The sequence below is a fragment of the Triplophysa rosa genome, linkage group LG8 (assembly GCF_024868665.1).
Source record: "Triplophysa rosa linkage group LG8, Trosa_1v2, whole genome shotgun sequence".
Lineage (NCBI taxonomy): Eukaryota > Metazoa > Chordata > Actinopteri > Cypriniformes > Nemacheilidae > Triplophysa > Triplophysa rosa.
The window spans coordinates 16,367,397-16,385,718 of record NC_079897.1 but is presented as its reverse complement, the minus strand read 5'-3'; the positions used below and the strand labels follow the sequence as shown (position 1 = coordinate 16,385,718).

The following is an 18,322-nucleotide window of genomic DNA, read 5'->3' as shown; positions in this document are numbered from 1 at the left end:
ATAAAAACTTGTGTAACATTGTCTGACATGTAAAATGCATCATTCTAATTTTTCAATTTGTGTGACACTCGGTCGCTATAAATTTACTCTACTTACTCGACACTTTTGAATTTCTACACGTTGCTCATGACTTGCATTTTACTTACTATAATAAAAATAAACTCGGAGCACACCAACAAAGTAGGCCTAACAATTTTTTATTTATTTATAAGATACAAAAGCTACTCAAGAAGGCTAATCTAAATTTATATGAGTCTCCCTCGAAAAAGAACTGTTCAGAATATTCTGAAACATTTTTTAATTTGAAGATATGTACATATCCTATGTACATAAGATGTACATACAAAAAAATGTACATTTTATAAACATTTACTGACAACAAAGAAATAAAGTTACATGCGAGAAAAGTAATTTTTTTTGCCAAACAATATCAAGTTTGTGAATGAATAAAAAACATCGAATAATGTTGTAATTCACGTTCAAACAAGATCATTAATTTTATTTATAAATAAAATCAAAGCCGCTATATGGATAATTATAAATTATAAAAATCTTATAAGAAGCTTGAACATCTCGATAACATTATACGATATATATTAATATCGCCAATAATAATGCTCTTGCCATTAAAGACAAAGTTACAACAGTGTTGAAAATGAGCGGTTCGACATGACGCAGGACGTTTAAACCATGAGTGCACTGCGCCCCCATGCGGTGACGTCATACACGAAATACTCAGAAAACTGATGTTCACATTATAAGGGTATACCCGTTGTAACTGGTGCAATTAGCACAAAAAGGCAAAGCATTAGATAAGTGTTATAATTGCTTGTTAAAGCAGTGACAAGGTTGAAAAAAGTAACACTTATGTACTATAACACTTACAATACTTATAATATAAATAAACACAATTTGTGAATAAACAAAAATAAATCAATTGATAAAGTGTAATTTTGTATAAGAATAGTACCTGTAACAAAGTAATAAAAAACTTCCAAAGTGTACAGTTTCAATTACCCAGGCACAGCTAAAGAGCTCATTACAAGTTCTTCATAATATTAAATATATTATTTGCCTCTTGAGGACAGGCCTTCTTTTTAGCTACAGCAAACTATTTAATTTTGTTTGAAAAAGTTAGTGAGCAGACACTTGGGCATTCACTAGAGCATAGTAGGCCCCTTGTCTAGCCATGAGTTGGGCATGTGTACCCTGCTCGGCAACTGTGCCGTTCTGAATGACCACGATGATGTCAGCATTCTGAATAGTGGACAAGCGGTGGGCAATGATGAAACAAGTGCGGCCAAGACGAGCGCCATCGAGAGCCTTCTGAACAATCTGTGTCACAGGAAAGAGAGAAGTGGGTAAAGCTTAACTCATGCAGATTTGTTTGTTTATAAACCACACTAAAACACAGTGGACATTCATATTATTAAGTGTACAGAACGAACACCAAGCAGAATGAAAATAAGTATGGTGGCAATTTATAATAGTTAATAAATTGCTTAAAGCATTCAGTTGACTCGGCGCTTCACTTTAGTATTTTGTTTTAATCAAAACCATGGCAAAAGATAAAATGCTCCCTTTTTACAGAGTGTACAATGTATGAAGCTGCACTACTGTAAAGACAGTCTTTAAAACCTTCAGGCTAACTGAATTAGTGTTTATACTACTTAAAGAGCCACCTGCTGGTTGAAGTGAATATTGTACTTACGTTGCATAAAAGCAAGACAAATTGCTGCACTTTTTATGGAAAGCTGCTCATTTTAATAAATCAAACAACCTTGCTTTCAATGTTATGTATTCAAAAGCTTAAACACAAAATTACTCATTTATATGAATATTTTTTATTCTTCTTCAAGCCATGCACAAACATTAAAAGTTATAATAATATTATTATTAACCTTCTCGCTCTCTGTGTCGAGGGCTGATGTTGCTTCATCCAGAAGCAGAACTTTTGGCTTGCGGACCAACGCTCGAGCGATGGCTATTCTCTGCTTCTGTCCTCCAGACATCTGAGCGCCTTTATCTCCCACTCGAGTGTTATATTTCTGAAGAGAATATGACAATGTCATACACACACACACACACACACACACACGTACATACAAAACGTACACAGATGTATTAACATATATTAATAAAATCACACATACATCAGGAAGCCCAATGATGAAGCTATGTATGTTAGCTTTTTTTGCCGCTTCCTCAATCTCCTCCTGGCTGACGACACGGCTGTTATCCCCATACTGAATATTCTCGGCAATGGTGCAGTCGAACAGGATGGGCTCCTGAGACACCAGACCCAACTGTGTGCGCAGCCAGGCCAGGTTCAGCCTTCGTGTGTCCATCCCGTCTGCTAACTGTGCAAACACGAGGAAGCAAGTGAGGCACGAATGGATTTCGTGAGCTGAGATCGTGGTTTAAACTTTAACGTCTTGAACTTACCACTTGACCTGCGGCAGGGTCGTAGAAACGCTCTAGAAGTTGAATGCTTGTGCTTTTTCCACACCCGCTGCCACCCACCAGAGCCAGTGTCTGTCCCTGATACACCGACACGTTGAGACCCTGCAGGACCTTCACGTTCTGACGGGTCGGGTACATGAAATGCACCTCACGGAATTCAATATTGCCTGAAAAGTCAGACTGGACAAAAATATCCGGATCAGCATAAATAACAACTCTCTATCATGACTATTTCTGACAGAGGTTAAACAGAAATGGATCAATGACACAATGCTTTTTGACTTTTTTTACTGGAACTTTTTTATGTTTTTGGTTGTTTTTAGTGAATAATTCAACATCAACACAGTATAGTTTTTGTGAGGCTGATAATGTGTACTGTGGGTTGTGTACTGCTCAAGACAATCTTATTATTACTATACATATTTGAAAACAGTATCACTTTACTTACTTTTTGTCCTTCTGAGACCTTATATCTCCATATACTGTATATACTGTATATACATATATTGCAATAAATTATAATTATTAGTCACCCTTTATGTTTGTCACTGGGTTTTGCAAATATCTAACCAAAAAAAAGTATTTAAAAAGGTGTTTATAAACTTTGACAACACATCAGAGTTATTATATTTTGATTTTAGTTTTACAAATATTTTTAATTAGCTTTTATTTTTAATTTTACTTAAAGTTTTAGCAATTTTGGTATATGCCTTTGTCGCTGTATAATTATTTTTTTATGTTGCTATAAAAGATTAAATCATTTTTGTTCTTGTTTATTATTATAATTTTAGTGCTTTAAACTTATTTCAGTTTATTTTTGAGGCAACATTTCAATTTTTCCTTTAGTTAAGTTTTTCCAATAATTTTTAGGTCCATATTATATTTAATTTCAATGAACAGAAACGTTTTCAAGGTTTTAATTTTAGGAAACTAAAATAACCTTGCAACACAGTAAAATTAATTTAAAAACTACAGTGGTATTTTTTTATTTCCTGAAAAACAGGGAATTTGGACATCCAAGGTTTCAGAAGGACAGCGATGATATTCAGGACTTCACACTTACTGGTTTATCTCCAGACTCATCATAGATGTCAATGGCTGGTTTCTTGTCCAGCAGCTTTAGGATCCGTGCAGCTGCTGCTTTGGCTTTGGCGAAGTCGGGAGCGAATGATGACGACTGACCGATGTTCATAGCAGCAAAGACGATCACAGAAAACACCCTGTATGGAGGAACCAGTGTTTCCAGAGCATGTTTGAAAAGTATGTATGTAACACAACAGCAAACCTCATACAAACTTTACTTACAAGAAGACGTTCTCATATTCTGTGTAACAGTGCGCAATGAGCCAGGCTCCAAAACGGAATATAGCAGCATTAACCAGGTACGGAATCGCTTGTGCAATAGCAAATGTGATGCCATAGATGGGTGCTTTACACAAACTAGACCTGAAACGACGCATATTGCCATTTGTAAAATTACAATTACACTGAATTAGATTTGACTTTAGCTAAGATCACGTATCGGCGGGATTTTTACCGATAGGGTATACTGAGACTGTCATTAAACTTGCGGTAGAAGACATCTTCACGGGTTAACGCGACCACTGTCCTGAAGTTCTCCACGGTTTCTGTAGATATCTGTGGGTGGATGTTGTAAATGAAATTGTAAACTACAAAATCAATCCTGTTTACTGGTCAAATTGCACCAAACAATATGAGTATCTAGTCTAGATCTAGTGTACCTTGCCAGACAACTCCAGAGCACTCTGATCTTTGTTGGCGTGTCCTGCCATGGCTTTCATCTGTACGATGTTCGCCCCCGTGAGGAAGGGCACACAGGCAAGGATGAGCAGGGTGAGCTGCCAACTATGGATAAATGCTACAATGATAGCAATGCAAAGAGCGCAGATAGTGTTTGTAGCCAATCCTAATCTGGAACCAGATGCCTGTAGACAAAGAAGACACAAGAAAGGTTTTTGAGATTTTCGAGAATGCTGAAAAAGGCATAAGATTAATTATGGCATGAGAACAAATAAGGTAAATAACAACAATAGTGCTTAAATGTGTGAGATCTCATCCAAATTTCCAACTGTACTTAACGTCTGATATATGAGATCTACCTAAAGAAAATACAAAATGGCATCTGGCAGAACACAGCAGTGAATTAATGTCAATACTAGAAGCTGCGGTTGTATGGATTAGATTTCTAATGAAACCGACAGTGAAGTAGATTCACCCAGGCCCATAACATGTTGAGAGATGGATGAAATGAACCGAAGCCAAAAACACAGGCTGTATGCACAGTGAAAGCTTAATTACTGGTTCTGATGGCAAATCACTGTGTTCCACTCACCCCTTTAACCAGAGACGCATCTGTGGCTAATTTAGTGGTCAGGACTCCCACTGCATTGTTGTTGTCATCAAACCAGGCGATCTCCTGTTAACAGAATGAAGCGCACATTTCAATAGCCGTTTGTTTGTGCCAGATTAGCTCTCCGCTGCATTAGCTTTATATGGTAACGGAACGAGTGACATGATATGGGCAATACCTGTCGTATCATGGCGCTGAAAGCCTGACTTCTCAACCTCATGGTTAGAAGCTCCCCCGATTTACCAAACATGAAGCCCTGAAGGACAGAGTAACAGACGTGAATACTTATTTCTGATACAAAAAAAACCCTCGATTTTTACAGAGTGCCCTCAGTAGCCACATGGTGCCTCTTTTACAGGTCCGTAGATATGGTTCAGGTGTTGATGTATTTTATAACTTTTACTACTAGATTCTATGGTTAAGTTAGTGTTAATGTGACACGGTTTCTACATCGGACACGACCGGTGTGACGTGACACAACAACCGGCTTGTTCTTACTGGGTTTGTCGTGTGGCGTGGAGCCGCATTCACTGTGGACAACATTTAAAATTCTAATGGGTTCTATTGGGTTCTATTGTGTTTGTTTTTGTCGCATTGCACCGCGTCCGGCTAAATTAGGGGCTTTGCAACTTTTTAACATTTTACTTTTTTAAATAACTTATTATAATTTGCTTATTATTACTTTTTACTTCAAGGTTATAGGTTTGGTTAGGCATAGGGTTAGAGCAAGAACTTAAAGGAGTAGTTCACTTCAAAATTTGCCTCCATTGATTTTCCATAGTAGGAAAGAAAATTACTATGAAAAGTGAATGGGGGCCAATTTTGAAGTGAACTACTCCTTTAAAGGAATAGCTCCCCATAAAGCAATTTTACCCTATATTTTACCTACCTTCATGTCATCCTAGATATGACTTCTTTTCAGCCAAAAAAATCGGACTCATACTAAAATATAATGTCAAATTCCACTGGTTCTTGTGTGTCTCGTTTCTCTTCATACATTGTCACACAAAGTTGACATCAGGTTACGAAAAACGCAGAACCAATTTGATTTGACATCAATGACATACCGCCATATTTGAACTTGCAAACTTACAATATCTATATACATTGGCTTACGCTTACACGCCACATAACCATTGTTACATAAGCTTAAGATAAAAAAATTCTCACAAATGTACTGTTTAGCTTCATATGATTATTGTTTTTTATTCGTATGATTCACATACTTTTATGATTTGGATGTGGATTTGGAGCATCAAAAACCGTGGCGCTTAATAATGGCATTACAAACCTAGGAAGAGCCAGGATATCATTTAACATAACAAATTTAATTCTGGATTTAACTATTTCTTTGAGAATTCATCAAATTTAATGTGCAACATTAATAAAAAAGTCACGGATACAATCTCACCTGGAAGAAATATGTGATAAATGCCACCGTTCCGACTAGCAAAAATAAAAGTGAGAACATCAAAGTTTTCTGTCGCTTCACTTCAGGATCAACCTCTGCAAACACCTGAAAAAAGAGAAGGTTCTACTAAATTGAACGTCCAGAGTAAATCATTATACATAATACGCACAATATGTGGTACTAATATACAAGTCACTGCCACAGAATTACTAATAAAATTGCTTATAACTTGACTGAATCATGTTAAATTCACTATCAATTGAAATGAAATGCAGGAGGCATAATATAAGATTATTGTTCAGAGATGTGCAAACAAAGACAAAAGGACACTCACACCAATGATTTTGGCGAACAGGATGGCCACACAGGGATACACAGCTCCACCCACAAAGCTGGACAGCGTGCCCACCAGCAGGTAAGGCCATTCCGGCTTGTTCAGAGCCAGAATCCTGGTGAATGGGATTTCTTCAACGTTTTCCTTTTTCTACAAGACATTTCCAACTGCTTCATTTATAAATAACGAGACATTTCACTAAAAGCAGAAACTGTCATTTTAGTGCATATACCTTTTTGTCCTCATTTTTCCTTGAGGACTTCTTTCTCGAGGACTTTCTCTCGTGTCCGCTGCTGCGTCTGGAGCTTCTACGGAGGGTCCCGTTCTCCATTTTCATCTCCACCGCCCCCTCAGGAGTCTCTGTGTCAGTCGATTCCTCCCCCGTCTCTTCCTCGGAAGCGAGATTCGGGATATCATCCTCATTGGCGTCAAGATTATCGTCGAGTCCCCCAGAGGTCTGGTCAATGTAAATGAAAACAACCATTTAAGCAACAACTAAGACAAATCTGAAATGTCCAGTCAGACTATTGATCCATGTTGCAAAACACAGACGGACACATACCTGTTGCGTTACGAGAGAGTAGTACACTCCTTTCTTGGCCATGAGTTCTCTGTGTGTGCCCTGTTCCACAACCTGGCCGTCGCTAAAGCCTGCGATTATATCCGCCGTGCAAATAGTCGACAGGCGGTGAGCGATCACAATGGTTGTGCGTCCTGCTCTCGCCTATGAAACAACATTCTTGTTCACTTCTGTTGCTCGTACATATTTTGTGTATGTGCATTCACAAAATGCACATACTGCTCATAAAAAGCCTCTGTGAAAAAAATGTGTGGGACATCACCTTGTCTAAAGCCGCCTGAACGACGGACTCGCTCTGGGTGTCCAGGGCAGACGTGGCTTCATCCAACAAGAGGATTTTAGGGTTTTTGACTAGAGCTCGAGCTATAGCGATCCTTTGCTTCTGACCCCCACTGAGTTGAGCCCCCCTCTCCCCAACCATAGTGTTCAGCTTCTGTCTCAGAGAAAAAAAACAACAGTCAACCCTATTTCAGATTTGATACAATGAAATCCCTTATATTTAGTATACAAAATGAACAGTCCTTACATCTGGTAATTTGGAAATGAAATCGTAGGCGTTGGCCTCTCTGATGGCTCGGTCAATATCCTCATCGGTGGCGTCTTCGCGGCCGTAGCGTATGTTCTCTGCAATGGTGGTCCCAAAAAGAACAGGCTCCTGACTTACGATGCCCATGTTCTCTCTCAGCCAGGACACATTTAGAGAATGGATATTATGACCATCTAGAGTCACCTGCAACAGCATGTTTCATAAACACATGAGGACGATCTAGACATTAACTGAAGTAAAATGCTTGTGACTAAATTTTGAGAAGTGAAATGTTATGAAAGTTTAGCATTACCTCTCCTGAATCGGGGTCATAGAATCGCTGCAGGAGCTGAATTGTCGTACTTTTCCCACAGCCACTGGCGCCGACCAAAGCGAGGGTCTTTCCATGAGGAACCTTCAGACTCATACCCTGTAAAATCTGATGTGGTACGTTGAATCAGTACTCAGTGTCACATCAAATGTCTTTGGACATTTCAGAAGTAGGTTAGTAAAATATAAATGTAACATATTTTACTCAAGACCCCTTTGGATAACATCGCATTAAAGCTACATGGTATGCAAATTGACCTTGGTGTTGACAGCAACCTGAAAATTTGGTGAAAATTCTTGAGAGGTAGGCGAATATGCAACTCTACCTTTACATCTTTTCTAGAGGGATAGTTGAAGTGGATGTTTTTAAATTCAATATCTCCTTTTACACTGTCTGGTTTATGACCGTCTTTAGAGCTGCTGTCAATGGGACGGGGCTGGAACAAGAGAAAAATCATCCAAAATAAATAAAAGATCCAATTAAAACTTTAAAAGTGACTTTGCAATGAACACATTGAGGTTTTGTACCATGTCAATAGTTTTGTAGACCTCGTAGGCAGCACCCCGCGCCTTGGCAATGCTCTCCAGGTTTGGAGCTGCTTGGCCCAAAGAAAATGCGCCAATCATCACAGAGAAGAAAACCTGTTGACAATGAGTTGCACTTGACCGTATCGTAACTTCAATCAGAAACTGAAATAAGTCCAAAATGTTCCCAAACTTACCGTGATGACCCGTCCGATGGTGTAATTCTCAGGTTCGTCCACAGACAGTTTTGTCCCATACCAAAACGCCAGCGCATACGCGCCAAATATAATGAACTGTGTCAGCCCCATGGCCACATTAGTGGTAATAGATTTCTTTATTCCAAAGTTCTTTGCTTCTAACAAATTCTCTTCATACCTAGAATACAAAGTCATTCTGTAAACAGGGTTAATAGAGTTCGGTTGCATTCTTAACATTTAGAGTAGTTCCTGATCTTATCAAGTGACAGAGTTCAGCAGTTCAACTTCTGTGGTGAACTTATGGGTGAAATGTTCAGAATGTGCTCACTTATCCACTGCTTTTTTCTGTCCGTTAAATGCCACGACAGTCCTTATGGCCACCAGAATCTCTTCAGCTACTGCTCCTGCTTTTGCGTATGCTGTCAGCTCCTTACTGGTCAGACTGGCGAGAATCTGTGAGTGACAGAAAGATAACAAGGGGTAGGTTACCCAAAAAGTCTTCATTTACTCTCTCCCTCGAGTTGTTCCAAACCTTTCTTTGTTTTGCTGAATACAGAGAAAGAAATTTGGAAGAATGTCTGTAACCAGAAACAGATCTCGTTCCAATTTATACAGGTTTGGAACAATCTGAGGGCGAGTAAATGAAGACAGAATTTTCATTTTTGGGTGAACTAGCCCTTTAAAGTGACTACTACTAAGCTAAACATCCTAAAATGATTTCAAACACATTGCACTTTATTTTGTTATTGATTAAATCTCCTACAAACATAAGTGCATCATTTTTAACTTGAATAATATTTGTATTATTTATCAAGATTAAGTTACAGGAATTGTCATCATTTATTTGGTCTCATATCATTTCAAACCTGTATGACTTTCTTTCATCTGCAGACCACAAAAGATGTTTTGAAGAAAGTTGGAGATCAAACCACACTGGCCCCCTTGACTTCCATTGTATGGACGCAAAACCACTGAGACATTTCTCAAAATAACTTCTTTTGTGTTCTACAGAATTAAGAGTCATATACGGGTTTTCAACCAAATGAGGGTGAATAATGACAATTTTTTAATGAGGACAATAAAAATGTTTAAAACCATTTAAACTAAACTAGCCATATAAACACATACTTTAGACCAAACAGCCGCTGATCCTGCGAGAAGCGGACTGACAGCAAGTATGACAAGAGTCAGTTTCCAGCCATAGATAAAACCGATCACAAACCCAGCAACAAATGTGCAGAAGAACTGGACGAACACACAGATTTTGTCCCCGAGGCCATCGTTGATTGTGTTTATATCACTGATCAGAGATAAGAAAAGCAATTTTGAGCATAAGCATCCACTCTAAAAAAAGGTGCTATACAGCACTAAAAGTGGTTCTTGGCTCCAGGGGCGGACTGGGAGTAAAATGTGGCCCTGGACTTCTTCAGCAGGAGCGGCCTACAAAACCCAGCTCACAACATAACATAACACAACAACGCACTGATGCACAAACTATTCTAAAGCACTATAAATCATAAATGTAATTGTGTTTAAGACCTTTCATGCCACCTTGCAAAGTCAATAAAACATTAAACAGTAAAGGCCAGTACAGTCTAAGCAACAAACAGAAATCAAAACGACATAAAAGCCTGCCTAAACATGTACATTTAATATAAAGTATTTATTGTAATATGATGTAATGTATTTAAACTGGCTATGACATGGTGTGACTAGACTTTGTTAACAAATACTGTTTTACATCAGCTATAAAGTCCAAAATCAACATTTAGTCTTAAAAAGTTAGTGTTTAGGATTTATAAATCGAGAAGAGAGGAGAGAAAACATTCACTCTTTGGGCTTAATAAGTAAGTAGCTTACTTATAAGCTTAATACAAAGAGCTTAATAAGCTTTTTAAAACTATACATTGAATACAAATTTGACAGAAAAATGAAAAGTCATTTCATTACCTGTATTGAATTCTTCCATGCTAATAAAATATCATGTCATATCTTATGCCTCATATGCTATAAACTTATCTGTTTTTAGACATGTTAACTCGAACACACGTCTTAAATTATGTGACCAATCATTTTGAATTTTTCGTCTCACTACACGTTCATCATTAAAACTGAATCCACGCATTGAAGTTCGCGCTGTTAAACGCCCGCCTACCGACAGTAAGTTCTGCCTCCTTCAATTTGATTGGCTGAAAATTCTGTCTTCTTTAGTTTGTTTGGCTGTGTTCTGCGTGGTCTCTGTAATTTGATTGGCTAGAATTCTGTGAACCCGGTCTTTATTTAATTTGATTGGTCAATCTTTTGACATTGACGAGCACTTGTTACCGCTGCTGCATTAAACCACTGGGACACAGTCAGAAATCACAACAGTCAGGGAGTGGGGCGGCAGTACATTCGCAAGCACAAACACGCTTTTTTGTCGGCGGCGCCCGCACGATCGACGCACTTATCCATCTGCATAGAAAAGAGATGTAATATTATGGCTTTTTACTTTTTGTACTGAGTGGGCCGGCCCAAATTTGCCAGCGGCCCACCGGGAAAACTCCCGGTGCTCCAGATGGCCAGTCCGCCGCTGCTTGGCTCGTAATCATAGGGGAACCACTTTAAGTGCTACATAGAACCCTATCTTGGTGCTTCAGTGGTTCTTCAGTGGATCTTTGGGATACAGGGGCTTAACAGGTTCTTTATATGGAAGCGGTGCTATATAGCACCTCAGTCATCCCAAAGAACTTCTGAAGAACCACTGAAGCACCAAGATATGGTTCTGCAGTATATACTAGCACCGCTTCCGTATAAAGAACCTGTTAAGCCCCTGTATCCCAAAGATCCACTGAAGAACCACTGAAGCACCAAGATAGGGTTCTATGTAGCACTTAAAGTGGTTCCCCTATGATTACGAGCCAAGAACCACTTTTAGTGCTAGTACCATTTTTTAGAGTGTGAAATGTTGCCACCGATCTGAGATTGTTCTAAGTAATTGTGAAAGTAAGTGAAATGTGTGAGAATTCAGAGAATTATGCTTCACTCACTCCGTAAGTCTGGTATTCAGCTCTCCGATCTTATGCGTGTCAAACCATGACATCTGCTGGTGGAGGATGGCATGGAAATACTTATCCCGAATTCTCTTGGTTTGCTTTGTGGCAGTCAACAGGAAAAGCATTACCTGGAAAGTGCCCAGGAGTAACACCGCACCCCCGATCCCCACAAAGTAATAAGCGTGTCTGGAAAAAACAAACAAACTCACACACGTGGATCATAGATCAAGAAAATATTAAAGAATTTAGTGAATGACTCGAAAATCACTTAATGATTAATCTTGACACCAGAGGTTGCTCACTTTGTCATTTTATCTTCAATGCCTATTTCAGGAGTACCTGCCAAACACTCTGAAGTGTTCAAAGTGAAGTTAAAGGTGAAGTTGCCTGCAAACAATCAGTGAGAAATATTTCCTGAAACCAGAAATACCAGACTATCCAAAAGCACACAAGAAATAAAACTCTGAATGGTAAATATTTATGAAACCATCACTGAACCGTTACACTAAGAGTACACAAAATATGAACTTTTTATAGATGTTTAAACAGGACTGGAAGACTCGCTTGGCAGCCCCTTAAATATTTAGTTGCTGTTTTTTAACCTGCATAATTGTAGATGTTGTTACCTGTCATATTATACTTCTGCCCACTGCTCACAAAGCTGTCAGTCATTTGTCCGAACACCACACACATGAGAGGTAAAGCGATGCCATGGGCAGCTGAACACAGCAGACCAATCAGCATGAGCAACACCTCTGGACAGGTGGCATACCGAAACTGCAGCCCATAAAAACATGCAAGTCAAGCTTTAGAGCACAGTGACGTGTGACTGCAGCCCTCAGGGCTTCTCATTATCATCAGCACGTTGCATCACTGCTTAAAAAAGTAACAAATAAATTGTGTGAGGAAAGTATGTTCTCTTACCAGCTGAAAAAATCCAACTGCTTTCTCTGACTCTTTTTTCTCTTTTGGCTTTTTGTCCTTTTTGCTATTTGAACAGAATGAGATGTGTAAAACACAAAGTAGATTTAAACTTGAAATACAATAAAAACCAGATGCTTTTGCAAAAAAAAACACACATTCCAAAAGAGACTTTAAGCCTCTTTAGGAGGGCCATTTCGTCGCCTTGGAATTAGAAGGTTCTGTCTGCATTCTGAGCAGTTTTGAGATGATGAGCTTCAAAGTTTTTGCATTCCATTTGACTTTGTAGATACAATCTTTTGGTTTTCTAAAAAAGTCACAAAATGTACATAATGTATGGAAAAAGCATGTATGTGTGTGTGTGTGTGTGTGTGTGTGTGTGTGTGTGTGTGTGTGTTCATGTTTGTATATCCCGGTGGGGACCTAAACCTGAATACACACCAACACATGGGGACTCGTGTCACCGTGGGGACCAAAATTGAGGTCCCCAGGGGCAAAAAAGCTAATAAATTGTACAGAACAATATTTTTTTACAAATCTAAAAATGCAAAAAGTGTTCTATGATCTTTAGGTTTAGGGATAGGGTTAGGGGATAGAATATACAGTTTGTACAGTATAAAAACATTACGCCTATGGACTGTCCCTACGGGGATAGTCAACCAAAGCCTGTGCGTGTGTGTGTGTGCGTGCGTGCGTGCGTGCGTGCGTGCGTGCGTGCGTGCGTGCGTGCGTGCGTGCGTGCGTGCTGCGCGTGTGTGCGTGTGTGTGTGTGTGTACAGTCTTAAAAATAAAGATGCTTAAAAGTTTATTCACAGCGATGCCATAAAGAACCATTTTGTCAAAGGTTCTTCAAAGAACCATCTCTTTCTTTTTTATAATCTGAAGAACCTTTTTTCACCACAAAGAACCTTTGGAGGTTCTTTGGATGTTAAATGATCTTTATGGAAACATTTAGACAAGAAAGGTTCTTATATATGGTGAAGCACCTTTATTTTTAAGAGTGTATAAAGTTTTTCAACTGATAAATAATAAATAATCTTGAGAGTTCAAGGACTCAATATTTAACATCACTTACTAAATATTATGATTCAAATGATTAAAGCTACAGCAACAATGTCTTCATAATTTGTATTTGCATTTTAAAACATGCGACATGTGACCCTGGACCACAAAATCTTAAGTAGCACAGGAATTTTTTTAGTAATAGCCAAAAATACATTGTATGGGTCAAACTTGATCAGAGGTGTAAAGAGTACATGAAAAGTCACTAATTCCAAAACGACTTGAGTAAAAGTCTTTGAGTATCTGATTTTAACAGTACTTGAGTATTTTACTCATACTGAATGTAGGCTTAAAACAGCACTAGTCCTCAACACTTAAGAGACATGTTAGTGAAAAACAAGAAACAATTAATTCTTGCAGAGGGCAATCGCATCAAACTGACCACCTTAAAATTGCAACAAATCAAGGTAGACACCATAGTAGTCATCTATTACAAACACCCAAGTTTCAGTTAAGCTCAAGTGCTCATAAGGAAACCAATATCCTTCAAAAAGCTCTCTTCAGTAAAACGGATAAATAAAATAATGTTAAGTAAAAAATTACAAAAGTCAAAGCCCTTTTGCACTGGACATGCTGGGTTTGGCCTTATCGCCGGCTGCAGTCACATCCTCATCATATAAACCGCCGGCCTGATAATGCACCCGCATTCGCATAAAGACGCCTGTAATGTGTAATTGCTTTAGTCGTTACAAATGTATTGGAGTAAAGAGTACTTATAGGCCTACTTATTCGAAAATGTAGTCAAGTAGAGAGTGAAAGTTGCTAATATCTTTAATACTCATTAAAACTAATTACATTTACTCCAAAAATGTTCACCATTGAAATGAGTTTTTCTTTTATGACAAAAGGATATTAAGTAAAGATCATGTTATTTTGTAAATTTCCTACTCTAAATACAAGGAAACTTTATTTTTGTGAGTGCTATGCTATTCTAAGGACTTCATCTGGACAACTTTAAAGGCGATTTTCGCAATATTTTGATTTTTAGATTCTAGAGGTTTAAATTGTCGTATCTCAGCCAAATATCATCCTATCCTAACAAACCATACATCAACGGAAAGCTTATTTATTCAGCTTACAGATGATTTAAAAATATTTTTATATGTACATAATATATTCACAAATATGTATCCATTCCAAATACCTATTATCATAAGAGAACTTACTTACTGTATATATTTGACATTACATTTTATATTCTATCTCATTTATAGGATTAAAGAGGCTCACTTATTTACCTGAACAGGCCTTTGCTCTTTGCTTTCACAGAGGACTTCTCTTTCGGTGGCTCCTCTGGTTTGTCTTCTGGAGGTTTTTCATTCTGTGTGTAAGCCTGGTTGACATAGCCATCAGGTATTGCCTCTGAGGAAAAGGTATTATGTTCACAGGAAGCAGGTGTGGCGTGCAAGTCTTTATAGGTGCACCACAGTATAAATAATTCATTTGAAATTAAGGGCCAGTCTTGTATGTTCAAGACTAGCAATCTACTATTATGAAGAAGTGTCATTAAAACACTATCAACATACCATGCGCGTAGGGCGGAGGTAAATCTGTCGCTTGATCGCTTGACTCCTCTTCCATTGTCATAGCGCATTTATGCGTCGCTAAATATAGAGAACAGTGTGAACATGTTGGTTCAAAAGGAAGATAATAATAATAATGATTTATTAAAAAAGCAATATTATAATTCTATTAAAGTTAAGGAGGTACGTGCAACAATGACATAAAAAAGAGTATTGGTGGGAGGAATAAAATGAATAGATATATTACATTAATGGGACTTTTTCCGATAATGTCTTCCTTGCCATTATGTCATGCGCACGCTATGTACGTTTTTGCACAAACTCAAATATTCACAGTAGACCCATATATGATACCGGCACTCACCCATGCGTTTAATTTCATTCATGACGCCTGTTTGTTACCTAACCAGTTACAAAACCAAGGTGTATCAGGCTATGTGTCAGGTGGATATGACACAAATGCATATAGACTAACAAAAAAGCGACAAATAAAATAACAAATACAAAAAGATCGCTTTTGATTTATTAGCTAGCACATTTGTAGTTTGGAAATACAATAAGCTATTTTTATAAAGGCTTATTTCTCACGTAAAATAAGAGACGAATAACCAGACAATCTAAACATATACATATACATTAGCCTATCAAAAATAGCTTACCTCATGTGCTGATGACATAACCCTCCCGGCAGACAAGCAATGTTTGCTGTAGATCCGTAGCCTGTGTGTGATGATGCTTTAATAGCGCATTACCTGGACACGCCTCCTCCCGCACGGTGTCAGGAGTTAATGTTTAAGAAAAAAATGTGGTCGAACAATGAAGGGAAAACAGTGACATTTGACCGTATAGCGGGAAATGTAACTTATATACCAAATTACAGATCATCTCTGTTTATTTTTTCTGCGAATGAGTGCAAGACGGAGACGCCGTTTTAAGAGACTTCTGATAATTTATTGGTGGATATTGGTGTACTTGCACAGAAAACTAGGAAATGAAAGTTTCTCAAAGCCCTATACAAGAGACCTACAAAGCCTCTGCACTTAGCCTATAGAGCATCCTGGTTAAAGAGAGGCCTCAAACAGGTGTCTGTTTTTAGACCTCAACATTCCTGCAACACCCTTTGCTTAGAAAAGTTCGATCAGTCTGAAAGAATAATACGCTGAGAGATCGGTGCTGGGTGTTGCTTGCGAGCACTATTTGTCCTGTTGGGTCTTACGTGCTTTTAATTAGATTGTAAGATACGTGACGTTATTTTTGGAATATTTTTTGGTAAAGAATGCAAGATCATAATCAGAAACAATTAATATCTTATAAATAAAAATGTAAACTTTTTTTAACTGTGCCATTTATTTGCAGCCGACCTTAAACCTTTGCCATTTTAAACATTGAAATTATTTCTTGGTTGTTCAGATTGTTCTAACGCGATTATGCATTTTAGGATTAAAGTAACCAAAATATTTTTTTATTAAACATAACATAATTCAGACATGATTCGTTTACAGTTTTGATCTTTGAAATAAGAACAAATAAAAACAAAAAAAAATGTTTTTTACTGCCAAAAGTAAAACCTACATATAGAGTTGTTTTTAGTTGTCTTGCCCATAACACAAATTAAGAAGCAGTAGTACCAGTATACCAAGCTTGATCTTGATTCAGTGCATATCTGACACCATCTACAAACCAGTCTCCATTTATATAACAAAGCGTTTATGAATGAACTCGGTTGAACTGGTGAACCTTTCACACAAAATCCGAGGAATAATTGGCATACTTGTCTTTTCGTTGGCAGCATTGCTAAATCATCATACAGGTTTTGTGATCTTCAAAATTTCATTATGAATTTGCATAAGCGGGAACCCTCCAGGCAAGATTCCATTTTTGTATGGGTGACACTTGCATTTTCTTTGTGAATACAGCAGTGTTTTGCAATTAGATTAAGGTGTGATCACAAAATGACAAGATGGTGTCCATGTAGGGTTGCACATTTGAGAATGCACTGAGGAGTGGGTTTTACCTTTGTTCTATACTTTGCAATCATATGTAATATCCACAGAAATAACTGGTTTTTCCTGGAGTGTTATGTACATTGTGTTCTGGGTTTTGTTTCAGGTTTCAGACAATGTTAAAAAGTAGCAGCACAGTAGCAACACTCTCAGTTCATCGCTGCAGAATGTGATGGACAGGTGAAACCTGGGCAATGCTGAGTTTACCATGACTTTAAGTCTTATATGACAACACTCTTCAAGGAAGCACTACAGTTACCCTTTGCCTGATTCATTGTACAATCATATTATCTAGTTTGATCTACAGTTAAAAAAAATGAAGACATTCTTTCTTAGGACATTCCTGCACATCTGATAACATGTTGCTCTGGGTGCTGTGAACTCTGTTACCAGTGTTTTCACGTGCTTATTATGTCGCCATTATCAATGTGGATCTCGGTATTGAAATCCTTGGCAGTTTATGGATTTGCAGCTATTGTTGTATAGCCTACATTGTATTGAACCATGTGTTTTTGTAAATATATTACCTAGGATTCAGTCTTTATCCCTGGTATTGTTAAAGAGAAAATCATAAATGTAATTTTCATCTGGAAAATCGTCTAGCCATGCAAAAAGTTGTTTTGTTTGTTAATTTACTTTCAGATACAATATTTAAATGTTATGTAAACAATAGGCCTATTTAAAATGCTTTATGCATCTAGAATGCCTACCTGTTTCGAACCTGTTGAATATAATCTGGTCAAGTAAGTTTTATTTATAGAGCTTTTTACAATGCAAAAAGTTACAATGTTTTTTTTTAATACAAAATGTAACTAAATACTAAAAAACCTCAATTAAAAACACTACATTTGTATCTGTTAGAGGATTGCTCTTTCACAAGTATGTTAGATATCACAAAGTGATCCCTCAATATTGAAAAATAAGGTAGTAGGCATGCAATTCGTAAACAATGCTATCCGTTTGAATGTATTTGATATACACATGGTGGAGATTGTGTAAAATAAATATGTGAACGAGAAATGGCTGAAATATCTTAGATTA

At 37.7% G+C, this 18,322-nt stretch overlaps 1 protein-coding gene across 1 annotated transcript; it reads right to left on the bottom strand.

The window, feature by feature from the left end:
- Positions 1-443: 443 nt before the first annotated feature.
- On the bottom strand, positions 444-16,024 carry abcb5 (ATP-binding cassette, sub-family B (MDR/TAP), member 5). Its single transcript, XM_057339511.1, has 29 exons — positions 15,938-16,024; positions 15,282-15,359; positions 14,994-15,117; positions 12,697-12,760; positions 12,399-12,549; positions 12,075-12,159; positions 11,767-11,958; positions 9,866-10,037; positions 9,066-9,190; positions 8,738-8,915; positions 8,544-8,657; positions 8,342-8,452; positions 7,999-8,124; positions 7,686-7,889; positions 7,422-7,592; positions 7,142-7,303; positions 6,812-7,036; positions 6,580-6,729; positions 6,246-6,350; positions 5,013-5,090; positions 4,817-4,900; positions 4,206-4,409; positions 4,001-4,101; positions 3,769-3,909; positions 3,527-3,683; positions 2,446-2,643; positions 2,154-2,360; positions 1,902-2,048; positions 444-1,335 (listed from the first exon to the last, which is right to left on the bottom strand). Exons 2-29 carry the CDS (start codon positions 15,340-15,342, stop codon positions 1,135-1,137), a joined length of 4,038 nt encoding a protein of 1,345 aa, XP_057195494.1. The 5' UTR covers positions 15,343-15,359; positions 15,938-16,024; the 3' UTR covers positions 444-1,134.
- Between the last annotated feature and the right edge of the window lie 2,298 nt (positions 16,025-18,322).

What these genes read in the sequence shown, in the direction of transcription:
- abcb5 (XM_057339511.1), bottom strand. Translation starts at nt 15,342, where the DNA reads ATGACAATGGAAGAGGAGTCAAGCGATCAAGCGACAGATTTACCTCCG. An exon ending in TCTACAAAACTATTGACATG is followed by an intron (nt 8,453 to 8,543) that starts GTACAAAACCTC and finishes CTCTTGTTCCAG; the next exon opens with CCCCGTCCCATTGACAGCAG. An exon ending in CCTCTAGAAAAGATGTAAAG is followed by an intron (nt 8,125 to 8,341) that starts GTAGAGTTGCAT and finishes GTACCACATCAG; the next exon opens with ATTTTACAGGGTATGAGTCT.